We start from the raw sequence: 13,304 nt of genomic DNA, 5'->3' as shown, positions 1-13,304 counted from the left end.
CCCATCCCAACCACATTCCCATTGTGTCCCAACTCATCCCTCCCCATCCCAATTACATTCCCACTGTGTCCCAACTCATCCCTCCCCATCCCAAACACATTCCCACTGTCCCAACTCATCCCTCCCCATCCCAACCACATTCCCATTGTGTCCCAACTCATCCCTCCCCATCACAAACACATTCCCACTGTGTCCCAACTCATCTCTTCCAACTCATCCCTCCCCATCCCAAACACATTCCCACTGTGTCCCAACTCATCCCTCCCCATCCCAACCACATTCCCATTGTGTCCAGACTCATCCCTCCCCATCCCAACCACATTCCCATTGTGTCCCAACTCATCCCTCCCCATCCCAACCACATTCCCATTGTGTCCCAACTCATCCCTCCCCATCCCAACTACATTCCCACTGTGTCTCAACTCATCCCTCCCAACTCATCCCTCCCCATCCCAACCACATTCCCACTGTGTCCCAGCTCATCCCTCCCCATCCCAACTACATTCCCACTGTGTCCCAACTCATCCCTCCCCATCCCAACCACATTCCCATTGTGTCCCAACTCATCCCTCCCCATCCCAACCACATTCCCACTGTGTCCCAACTCATCCCTCCCCATCCCAACTACATTCCCATTGTGTCCCAACTCATCCCTCCCCATCACAACTACATTCCCACTGTGTCCCAACTCATCCCTCCCCATCCCAACTACATTCCCACTGTGTCCCAACTCATCCCTCCCCATCCCAACCACATTCCCACTGTGTCCCAACTCATCCCTCCCCATCCCAACTACATTCCCACTGTGTCCCAACATCCCTCCCCATCCCAACTACATTCCCACTGTGTCCCAACTCATCCCTCCCCATCCCAACCACATTCCCATTGTGTCCCAACTCATCCCTCCCCATCCCAACTACATTCCCACTGTGTCCCAACTCATCCCTCCCCATCCCAACCACATTCCCACTGTGTCCCAACTCATCCCTCCCCATCCCAACCACATTCCTATTGTGTCCCAACTCATCCCTCCCCATCCCAACCACATTCCCACTGTGTCCCAGCTCATCCCTCCCCATCCCAACTACATTCCCACTGTGTCTCAACTCATCCCTCCCAACTCATCCCTCCCCATCCCAACCACATTCCCACTGTGTCCCAACTCATCCCTCCCCATCCCAACCACATTCCTATTGTGTCCCAACTCATCCCTCCCCATCCCAACCACATTCCCACTGTGTCCCAGCTCATCCCTCCCCATCCCAACTACATTCCCACTGTGTCTCAACTCATCCCTCCCAACTCATCCCTCCCCATCCCAACCACATTCCCACTGTCCCAACTCATCCCTCCCCATCCCAACCACATTCCCATTGTGTCCCAACTCATCCCTCCCCATCCCAACTACATTCCCACTGTGTCCCAACTCATCCCTCCCAACTCATCCCTCCCCATCCCAACTACATTCCCATTGTGTCCCAACTCATCCCTCCCCATCACAACTACATTCCCACTGTGTCCCAACTCATCCCTCCCCATCCCAACTACATTCCCACTGTGTCCCAACTCATCCCTCCCCATCCCAACCACATTCCCACTGTGTCCCAACTCATCCCTCCCCATCCCAACTACATTCCCACTGTGTCCCAATTCATCCCTCCCCATCCCAACTACATTCCCATTGTGTCCCAACTCATCCCTCCCCATCCCAACCACATTCCCACTGTCCCAACACATCCCTCCCCATCCCAACCACATTCCCATTGTGTCCCAACTCATCCCTCCCCATCCCAACTACATTCCCATTGTGTCCCAACTCATCCCTCCCCATCCCAACCACATTCCCATTGTGTCCCAACTCATCCCTCACCATCCCAACTACATTCCCACTGTGTCCCAACTCATCCCTCCCCATCCCAACTACATTCCCACTGTGTCCCAACTCATCCCTCCCCATCCCAACCACATTCCCATTGTGTCCCAACTCATCCCTCCCCATCCCAACTACATTCCCACTGTGTCCCAACTCATCCCTCCCCATCCCAACCACATTCCCACTGTGTCCCAACTCATCCCTCCCCATCCCAACCACATTCCTATTGTGTCCCAACTCATCCCTCCCCATCCCAACCACATTCCCACTGTGTCCCAGCTCATCCCTCCCCATCCCAACTACATTCCCATTGTGTCCCAACTCATCCCTCCCCATCCCAACCACATTCCCATTGTGTCCCAACTCATCCCTCCCCATCCCAACTACATTCCCACTGTGTCTCAACTCATCCCTCCCAACTCATCCCTCCCCATCCCAACTGCATTCCCACTGTGTCTCAACTCATCCCTCCCCATCCCAACCACATTCCCACTGTGTCCCAGCTCATCCCTCCCCATCCCAACTACATTCCCATTGTGTCCCAACTCATCCCTCCCCATCCCAACCACATTCCCACTGTGTCCCAACTCATCCCTCCCCATCCCAACTACATTCCCACTGTGTCCCAACTCATCCCTCCCCATCCCAACCACATTCCCACTGTGTCCCAACTCATCCCTCCCCATCCCAATTACATTCCCACTGTGTCCCAACTCATCCCTCCCCATCCCAAACACATTCCCACTGTCCCAACTCATCCCTCCCCATCCCAACCACATTCCCATTGTGTCCCAACTCATCCCTCGCCATCACAAACACATTCCCACTGTGTCCCAACTCATCTCTTCCAACTCATCACTCCCCATCCCAAACACATTCCCACTGTGTCCCAACTCATCCCTCCCCATCCCAACCACATTCCTATTGTGTCCCAACTCATCCCTCCCCATCCCAACCACATTCCCACTGTGTCCCAGCTCATCCCTCCCCATCCCAACTACATTCCCATTGTGTCCCAACTCATCCCTCCCCATCCCAACCACATTCCCATTGTGTCCCAACTCATCCCTCCCCATCCCAACTACATTCCCACTGTGTCTCAACTCATCCCTCCCAACTCATCCCTCCCCATCCCAACCACATTCCCACTGTGTCCCAGCTCATCCCTCCCCATCCCAACTACATTCCCACTGTGTCCCAACTCATCCCTCCCCATCCCAACCACATTCCCATTGTGTCCCAACTCATCCCTCCCCATCCCAACCACATTCCCACTGTGTCCCAACTCATCCCTCCCCATCCCAACTACATTCCCACTGTGTCCCAACTCATCCCTCCCCATCCCAACCACATTCCCATTGTGTCCCAACTCATCCCTCCCCATCCCAATTACATTCCCACTGTGTCCCAACTCATCCCTCCCCATCCCAAACACATTCCCACTGTCCCAACTCATCCCTCCCCATCCCAACCACATTCCCATTGTGTCCCAACTCATCCCTCCCCATCACAAACACATTCCCACTGTGTCCCAACTCATCTCTTCCAACTCATCCCTCCCCATCCCAAACACATTCCCACTGTGTCCCAACTCATCCCTCCCCATCCCAACCACATTCCCATTGTGTCCAAACTCATCCCTCCCCATCCCAACCACATTCCCATTGTGTCCCAACTCATCCCTCCCCATCCCAACCACAATCCCATTGTGTCCCAACTCATCCCTCCCCATCCCAACTACATTCCCATTGTGTCTCAACTCATCCCTCCCAACTCATCCCTCCCCATCCCAACCACATTCCCACTGTGTCCCAGCTCATCCCTCCCCATCCCAACTACATTCCCACTGTGTCCCAACTCATCCCTCCCCATCCCAACCACATTCCCATTGTGTCCCAACTCATCCCTCCCCATCCCAACCACATTCCCACTGTCTCCCAACTCATCCCTCCCCATCCCAACTACATTCCCACTGTGTCCCAACTCATCCCTCCCCATCCCAACCACATTCCCATTGTGTCCCAACTCATCCCTCCCCATCCCAATTACATTCCCACTGTGTCCCAACTCATCCCTCCCCATCCCAAACACATTCCCACTGTCCCAACTCATCCCTCCCCATCCCAACCACATTCCCATTGTGTCCCAACTCATCCCTCCCCATCCCAAACACATTCCCACTGTGTCCCAACTCATCTCTTCCAACTCATCCCTCCCCATCCCAAACACATTCCCACTGTGTCCCAACTCATCTCTTCCAACTCATCCCTCCCCATCCCAAACACATTCCCATTGTGTCCCAACTCATCCCTCCCCATCCCAACCACATTCCCATTGTGTCCAAACTCATCCCTCCCCATCCCAACCACATTCCCATTGTGTCCCAACTCATCCCTCCCCATCCCAACTACATTCCCATTGTGCCCCAACTCATCCCTCCCCATCCCAACTACATTCCCACTGTGTCCCAACTCATCCCTCCCCATCCCAACCACATTCCCATTGTGTCCCAACTCATCCCCTTGCCCTACTGTGACCCGGCATGTCCCACCCTGTCCCCACTGCGTTTTCCCACCCCCGACTCTGCATCCTTCAATGTCCCTGAACCAGTTCCGAGGGTGGGGTATCTTCACTGAGGAGTGACACTGGGCGTACAGACAGCTCACTCCCCCCCACACAGAGCAGAGTTATGGTCAGCCCAGACAGTGCCACATTGTTGGAGGGGCAGTACTGTGGGGGGGTGGTACCGAGGGGGGCACACGGGGAAGTGGAGTGGTTCCAGCTGCACCACCACCTGGTGTGCTCATTGGACGCAGGCCTCGGGATACCACATGGGAGAGGGTCCCACACAAGGTGAGCCGTCTCGCGGGGAGGCCCACCTTTGTCTGCCAACCGGACACACCTTGACGGTCCGTGTTACCATCTGGCGGTGGAGGAAGACCCCACTGGAAATCTCTTTTTGCAGGGGTGCTTCCCTGTACACTGGGTGCTTCCCCTGTACACTGGGTGCTTCCCCGGTACACTGGATGCTTTCCCGTACACTGGGTGCTTCCCCTGTACACTGGGTGCTTCCCCGTACACTGGGTGCTTCCCCTGTACGCTGGGTGCTTCCCCGGTACGCTGGGTGCTTTCCCGTACACTGGGTGCTTCCCCGTACACTGGGTGCTTTCCCTGTACACTGGGTGCTTCCTCTGTACACTGGGTGCTTCCCCGTACACTGGGTGCTTCCCCCGTACACTGGGTGCTTTCCCTGTACACTGGGTGCTTCTCCTGTACACTGGGTGGAAGGTGTTACATCGAGCAGTACTATGTGTGAACTCTCAGGAAAAGTTGATTTAATTCAAAATTAAAGCCTGAAGAATGGTGATGATGACAGAAGAAGGTGTAGGATAGAGGTGATGAAGAATGGTGATGGTGACAGAGGAAGGTGTAGGATAGAGGTGATGAAGAATGGTGATGATGACAGAGGAAGGTGTAGGATAGAGGTGATGAAGAATGGTGATGATGACAGAGGAAGGTGTAGGATAGAGGTGATGAAGAATGGTGATGATGACAGAGGAAGGTGTAGGATAGAGGTGATGAAGAATGGTGATGATGACAGAGGAAGGTGTAGGATAGAGGTGATGAAGAATGGTGATGATGACAGAGGAAGGTGTAGGATAGAGGTGATGAAGAATGGTGATGATGACAGAGGAAGGTGTAGGATAGAGGTGATGAAGAATGGTGATGATGACAGAGGAAGGTGTAGGATAGAGGTGATGAAGAATGGTGATGATGACAGAGGAAGGTGTAGGATAGAGGTGATGAAGAATGGTGATGATGACAGAGGAAGGTGTAGGATAGAGGTGATGAAGAATGGTGATGATGACAGAGGAAGGTGTAGGATAGAGGTGATGAAGAATGGTGATGGTGACAGAGGAAGGTGTAGGATAGAGGTGATGAAGAATGGTGATGATGACAGAGGAAGGTGTAGGATAGAGGTGATGAAGAATGGTGATGATGACAGAGGAAGGTGTAGGATAGAGGTGATGAAGAATGGTGATGATGACAGAGGAAGGTGTAGGATAGAGGTGATGAAGAATGGTGATGATGACAGAGGAAGGTGTAGGATAGAGGTGATGAAGAATGGTGATGATGACAGAGGAAGGTGTAGGATAGAGGTGATGAAGAATGGTGATGATGACAGAGGAAGGTGTAGGATAGAGGTGATGAAGAATGGTGATGATGACAGAGGAAGGTGTAGGATAGAGGTGATGAAGAATGGTGATGATGACAGAGGAAGGTGTAGGATAGAGGTGATGAAGAATGGTGATGGTGACAGAGGAAGGTGTAGGATAGAGGTGATGAAGAATGGTGATGATGACAGAGGAAGGTGTAGGATAGAGGTGATGAAGAATGGTGATGATGACAGAGGAAGGTGTAGGATAGAGGTGATGAAGTGCAGTAGTTTTCTTTTTGGAGGAAGGCTGTTTTGCCGAGTTGTGTTGAGTCTGTGCTCAAGTAGCAGCAGTGGCTGGTGGCTTGCCAAGGTTTGTGCCTGCAACTTTTACTGGGAGCTGGGACGGATTTCTATCGCTGTTAACATCAGTAAGCCCTCATCCACCTGGTACTTGGCCCGGGATGACTGGGTGAAGTTTTGTGGCGAATCCTTGGACTATAACTCGGACAGTGGAACATGGACAGGGAGGTGTCAGTGCTGGAGTTCACCGCACAGACTTCCCTGGCTGTCCGGAGGAGACTACCGTGCTTTCCCTCTTCATGGAAATACTTTTCGAAAGACGGATAAATCTTATGACTGAATTAATTCAGCAGCATTTTGATTTCTGATTGTGTGGGGCTCTAACATGGCTGGACCTAGTTTGTACAGAGGAGCCATAGTTTCAGGTGAAAGAACTACTGAAGAGCCACCACCTTTCAGACTGATATCTCTAAAAAACATGGTGTAATACGATCTCCCTTTATCCTTGATTCATGAGGGGACGTAAGCTCTCTTGGTTGTGTATGTGGGTGGGCAAGAGGGCAGTATTTGGATCGGTAAGATGCACCGGAAGTCCCTTTTCTACCTACGGTCCCTTAGAGACGTGTCCCTGGCCCTGAGTATGGGGATAAATGTGGAAGATGTCTTTGTACCGGTAGAGCCTGCGACTGGCCCCATACAGAGGGCGACCCTCGATAACATGCACCTGCACCTCCTGGAAGTAGACTTCCTCCCTCCCCTGCATTCTGAGGTGAGGTTGCCAGTCACCCGTGTACTGTTCATGGCAGATGGAGGTCGTTTTGGGCCTCTATCATGAGGTATTCATAGAATTGGAACGGCCGGGGCTGCTGAGCAGTGCTCTCACTGAAGGGAGCATTACCGGATCCGCTGGGCTATGCCCCAGCCACGATGCATGACTACAAGGAGTACTGGCATATTCGTAAGAATTGTCCTAAACGCCAGGATGCTGACTCCACCATGGTGGCACAGCAGGGCCTCCCAAATTGCATCTGCCTCCGTTGCTCTTCCCTCTATTGTTGCTCCTTACCCTGAGGCAGAGGGTGGCAGGGACAAATGCAGCACAGTTGGCAAGGAGGCTTGGGTTGAGGTAAAGGGCAGGAAGGTAAGAGGAAGGAGAACAATCTCCAGGCCTGTCTGCTGTGGGAGGAGGAGCCAGGACCCTCCCCTGGAGGGCACAGATTTCTCTGTGGCTCAGCAAGGGCCTGGAGAAGCCATGAGGGAGCAGTCAGTGCACCGTGCTTTCTGGTCAAGATTTTTCCTGAGAACAATGATTCCTCAAGTGACATTTTTCAGATCGCCAACCTCTCCCATTATTTCACTTTTTCTATGCCTTCTACTTGTTCTTTTTGGCTCAAGTGTGTTTCAGAAACTGTCGGAGCCTGCGACGGAGTTTGACAGAATGATCTATTGCTCTGCTGCCTCACGGAGAGGACCAGAGACGAGGCGTGGGGCCAGGATCGACTCCATTTTGATGTGTCGAGGAAGACTGAAGCATCGAGGCGAATGCAGAGGAGGTCAGCAGCTGCTCTTCATGACAGTTTGATTCCAACAGGAGGGTGTTTTTGAAATGCTCAGATTTCTGTGATTATCGGTGTAGACTGTAGTTTGTATTGATCTCCTTGTTTCTTGTTGCTGACTGGCAGGTTCTAGTTCTGGGTGAGCGATATGTTCGTTTTTGAGATGGAGGGGTTAGGGATTTGGGGTCTGACGTTGTTGGCTGCTCTGTGTGGGCGATCTGTTAGATTTTGTGTGGTGGCGGAGGAAAATCGCCCAGAGGAAGTCCTGGTAGGCTTGCTCTTGGGTCTGGCCCTGCAGCCCCGTGCCCCTGGTTTATGGGCACCCAGCAGGGGCAGGGTGTCGGGGGTGCGGGGGAAATCGCCCAGAGGAAGTCCTGGTAGGCTTGCTCTTGGGTCTGGCCCTGCAGCCCCGTGCCCCTGGTTTATGGGCACCCAGCAGGGGCAGGGTGTCGGGGGTGCGGGGGAAATCGCCCAGAGGAAGTCCTGGTAGGCTTGCTCTTGGGCCTGGCCCTGTTGGATTTGTCTAGGACTCTGTCCAATCCGACTGCCTGCCCTCTTCCGGGGATACATCGTGCCAGGGTCTCAGAGAGGGAGCATGCGACCATTATGGGTTCAGGGGAATTTCTGGGAATGGGGTCATTATAAATGCAAAGAACGATTTTACTTTGTTTTCAGTAACTGTATTATACCCCTGAGCTTTGTATGTCTTTTGTATTTGAATAAAGTTTTGTACGTTTGTGAGGGGGTTCAGCCAGACACACCCACTCACACACTCACCAGTGATGGTGAAGTAATGGCAGTAGAAGGAAGAGGGGTCGTCCTGGCAGTACAGCTCGCCGCTCAGGTAGATGACGATGCGCAGAGCGAAAGACGCCAGGTACATACTCAGGATGACAATGTCCAGGAAATTCCACCAGTCCAGCAAATAACTACGCAGCCCCTCAATCCACACCTCCTTACACTCGTACCAGAAGTATCCTGTGTAGAGACAGCATCAGCTGATTATTCACCTCCTGACCTTTGAACATACTGACCCCCATGCTGACCTCTGCCTGGAACGTCCTCTGTGACTGGATCCCCATCCCATGCTGTGGGAGGAGGTCCCAGTACCCTCCGGGTGAAGAAACCTGTCATTGTCCCTGTCCCGGATGGCTGTGCCCTCCCACACAATTGCCCTGTGGTGTGTTCCTGGAAACCCAGATCCCCTGCCCCTGCCTCCAGAGCACATTCCAATGATCCTGTGATTACCCCTCTGCAGCCTTGCGCCAGGGCCTCTGAGGACTGGAAGGTTTAATGTACTCAATCCCAACTTAAAGGTTTCAGATTTCCGCTCACGGAGGTTCATGTAATGTCAGCAGTCCAGCTCCAATTCCCGTCAGGAGTTAGCGCGATACAAGAGTAAACAGTCGGCATTTTACTCTTTCCCATAGATGCTGCCTGGCCTGCTGAGTTCCTCCTTCATTTTGTGTGTGTTGCTCTGTCCATAGACACTGCCTGGCCTGCTGAGTTCCTCCTGCATTTTGTGTGTGTTACTCTGACCATAGACGCTGCCTGGCCTGCTGAGTTCCTCCTGCATTTTGTGTGTGTTACTCTGACCATAGACGCTGCCTGGCCTGCTGAGTTCCTCCTGCATTTTGTGTGTGTTACTCTGACCATAGACGCTGCCTGGCCTGCTGAGTTCCTCCTGCATTTTGTGTGTGTTACTCTGACCATAGACACTGCCTGGCCTGCTGAGTTCCTCCTGCATTTTGTGTGTGTTACTCTGACCATAGACACTGCCTGGCCTGCTGAGTTCCTCCTGCATTTTGTGTGTGTTACTCTGACCATAGACACTGCCTGGCCTGCTGAGATCCTCCTGCATTTTGTGTGTGTTACTCTGACCATAGACGCTGCCTGGCCTGCTGAGTTCCTCCTGCATTTTGTGTGTGTTACTCTGACCATAGACGCTGCCTGGCCTGCTGAGTTCCTCCTGCATTTTGTGTGTGTTACTCTGACCATAGACGCTGCCTGGCCTGCTGAGTTCCTCCTGCATTTTGTGTGTGTTACTCTGACCATAGACGCTGCCTGGCCTGCTGAGTTCCTCCTGCATTTTGTGTGTGTTACTCTGACCATAGACGCTGCCTGGCCTGCTGAGTTCCTCCTGCATTTTGTGTGTGTTACTCTGACCATAGACACTGCCTGGCCTGCTGAGTTCCTCCTGCATTTTGTGTGTGTTACTCTGACCATAGACGCTGCCTGGCCTGCTGAGTTCCTCCTGCATTTTGTGTGTGTTACTCTGACCATAGACGCTGCCTGGCCTGCTGAGTTCCTCCTGCATTTTGTGTGTGTTACTCTGACCATAGACACTGCCTGGCCTGCTGAGTTCCTCCTGCATTTTGTGTGTGTTACTCTGACCATAGACGCTGCCTGGCCTGCTGAGTTCCTCCTGCATTTTGTGTGTGTTACTCTGACCATAGACGCTGCCTGGCCTGCTGAGTTCCTCCTGCATTTTGTGTGTGTTACTCTGACCATAGACGCTGCCTGGCCTGCTGAGTTCCTCCTGCATTTTGTGTGTGTTGCTCTGACCATAGACGCTGCCTGGCCTGCTGAGTTCCTCCTGCATTTTGTGTGTGTTACTCTGACCATAGACGCTGCCTGGCCTGCTGAGTTCCTCCTGCATTTTGTGTGTGTTACTCTGACCATAGACACTGCCTGGCCTGCTGAGTTCCTCCTGCATTTTGTGTGTGTTACTCTGACCATAGACGCTGCCTGGCCTGCTGAGTTCCTCCTGCATTTTGTGTGTGTTACTCTGACCATAGACGCTGCCTGGCCTGCTGAGTTCCTCCTGCATTTTGTGTGTGTTACTCTGACCATAGACGCTGCCTGGCCTGCTGAGTTCCTCCTGCATTTTGTGTGTGTTGCTCTGACCATAGACGCTGCCTGGCCTGCTGAGTTCCTCCTGCATTTTGTGTGTGTTGCTTCCATCTCCACAGCTCATTGACTGTTTTTGTTAATGGACAAGTTTTCATAAATTCTTTTGTATTTCTTTATTTTCCTGTAAATGCCTACAAAATTCTGCCAAGCTTGGCTGTGAAAGGAGGACGATTGTACCTGGAGCTAGCAACCCCATTCCCTAAAAACCCAGAGCTACAGAGGCTCCAAAGACCCCGTACCTGGGAGGGGAAGGATCTCAAAGATGGGCTACACCTGGGAACGACTTGAAAATCTGGACCAGGATAGAGAGGTGGTGAGCTGCCGTTGGCAGCCTGGGCCCCAGGTGGGCTGATGTGCTTAAGGAAAAGAAGAACTACTGCAGGGAAAGGAATATCAAGGTAACCCGTGGTGACATACACCTACTTTACTCTGAACTTCGGCCTATGCTCTCCATAGTGGCGACAACTCCCCCCACACAGAGGCCAATGAATCCACTGACCCACACATCATTGGAATGTCGCACAGTGATGGGAAAAGCAGGCAAATACCACATCAGACACAACCAATCCCACCCAATGTTCCCTCTGAGGAATTTAAACTCTGCACAAAAGCCTGTCACTCTCTACCTCGGATATTTCATGATCGCACACAAACACATTTCCTTTTCCAGTTTCTGATGCAGACAGTGTTGACAATGTGGAGCTTGTGATAATTTGCCTGCAGATTTTAGAACTGGCTTATACTGTTTTTATTGAAGAAATTATTCAGTGCGCAAATGTTGTCGTCACTGAGCAAAAAATTGCACAGCACAGGATTTTTACACACACTGGTCATTACAAATGAGAGGGAACATTGCACTAGCTACGAGAAATATTCCCTCTTTGGCCGTGATTCCACTGTCAAAATCAGTTCCTCCCCCTCATTTACTGTGTTAGAGAGTGGAGGTGCTGCCTCACAGCCCAGAGATCTGGGTTTGATCCTCACCTCCAGTGCTGTCTGTGTGGAGTTTGCAAGTTCTCCCTGTGACGGCGTGTTGGCCCCTGGGTGCTCCAGACTCCGCCCTCATCCCAGAAACGTGCAGGGTCGCTGGGTAAATTGTCTAATGTGTTGGAACCAATTACAGGGTTACAAGAAGACAAAGGAGAATGGGATGGGGACCGGTAGGAGCTGTGGGCTGAATAACCTTGTTTCTTGCTGCTCTAGTTCAGCTTTCCTTATCCATAAGACATAGGAGCAGAATTAGGCCATTCAGCCCATCGAGTCTGTTCCACCATTCCATCACAGTTGATTTATTATCCCTCTCAACCCCATTCTCCAGCCTTCTCCCCATAAACTTTGACACCCTGACTAATGAAGAACCTACCAAAGTCCATTTTAAATATACCCAGTGACTTGGCCTCCACAGCCTTCTGTGGCAATGAATTCCACAGATTCACCACCCTCTGGCTAAATAAATTCCTCTTCATCTCTGTTCTTAATGGACATTCCTCTATTCTGAGGCTGTGCCCTCTGGTCCCAGACTCATCCACTATAGGAAACATCCTCTCTGCATTCACTCTATCTAGGCCTTTCAATATTCAATAGGTTTCAGTGAGATCCCCCACATTCTTCCAAATTCCAGTGAGTACAGGCCCAGAGCCATCAAACACTCCTCATACATTAACCCTTTCATTCCTGGAATCATTTTTGTAAACCCCTCTGGACCCTCTCCAATGACAGCAGATCCTTTCTTAAAGGGGACAGAACTGCTAGCAATATTCCAAGTGCGACCAAATCAGTGCCTTATAAAGCCTCAGCTTGGCCTAATTTGATGTTTCCCCAATGTGAATGCATTCCCATCACTCTGACTAGTCTGGGTGCAGGTAGGTCAGACTAAGTTCAAATTCGAAATACATTAATTATCAAAGTACATATATGTCACGATAGACAACCCTGAGATTCATTTTCTTGCAGGCATTCACAAAGACATACAATAGAATCAATGAAAGATTGTACATAAGCAACTGGTGTGCCAAAGAAGACGAACTGCAAACAGAAAAGCTGGCAGATGGCAGATAGACGGGCAGAGTCTGCAGGTTGTGGAATTCAGGTAGAAGGCTGGGCCAGCTTGTACTAGGGGAGCTGAAGGCCCTGTTTCTATGCTCTGCTGGACTGTGCTATGACCCCCGCCAGAACCGAGCAACATCTGCAGGCACTTACCCACCACCCAGATCATGTGGAAGGAGTTGATGTAGATGGGCTCTTTCCTGGACGAGGACAGTTCCCGGGACTGCTGGGCAAGGATGGACTCCACAAGCAAAAGGACCAAGAACCAGATGTACGACGAGGAGTGCAGGAGGAATTTGATGACCGGTGTGCGGACAACCTGCCCCAGCTGGGAAAAGATGGAGACGTCACTCAGGTCAGCTGGTCTAGGGCACGGGAGCCCCACCTCCCAATCCAGTTCTCCTGAAGAGACAATGCCTCAAGAAAGTGGCATCCATAACTAAGCACCCCCTCGACC

General features: G+C 51.9%; 1 protein-coding gene across 1 annotated transcript in view; it reads right to left on the bottom strand.

The window, feature by feature from the left end:
- Nucleotides 1-13,304, bottom strand: part of trpc2b (transient receptor potential cation channel subfamily C member 2b) — a 102,633-nt gene that overhangs the window by 43,871 nt on the left and 45,458 nt on the right. The window contains exons 5-6 of the mRNA XM_073044422.1: nucleotides 13,001-13,175; nucleotides 8,666-8,866 (exon numbers count right to left, since the gene is read on the bottom strand). Of these exons, the coding sequence (XP_072900523.1) occupies nucleotides 8,666-8,866; nucleotides 13,001-13,175 (376 nt within the window). The remainder of the gene's footprint in view (nucleotides 1-8,665; nucleotides 8,867-13,000; nucleotides 13,176-13,304) is intronic.

Source organism: Hemitrygon akajei, chromosome 4, assembly GCF_048418815.1.
Source record: "Hemitrygon akajei chromosome 4, sHemAka1.3, whole genome shotgun sequence".
Taxonomy (NCBI): Eukaryota; Metazoa; Chordata; class Chondrichthyes; order Myliobatiformes; family Dasyatidae; genus Hemitrygon; species Hemitrygon akajei.
The sequence above is the reverse complement of the archived record's forward strand: the minus strand, read 5'-3'. Positions and strand labels throughout refer to the sequence as shown.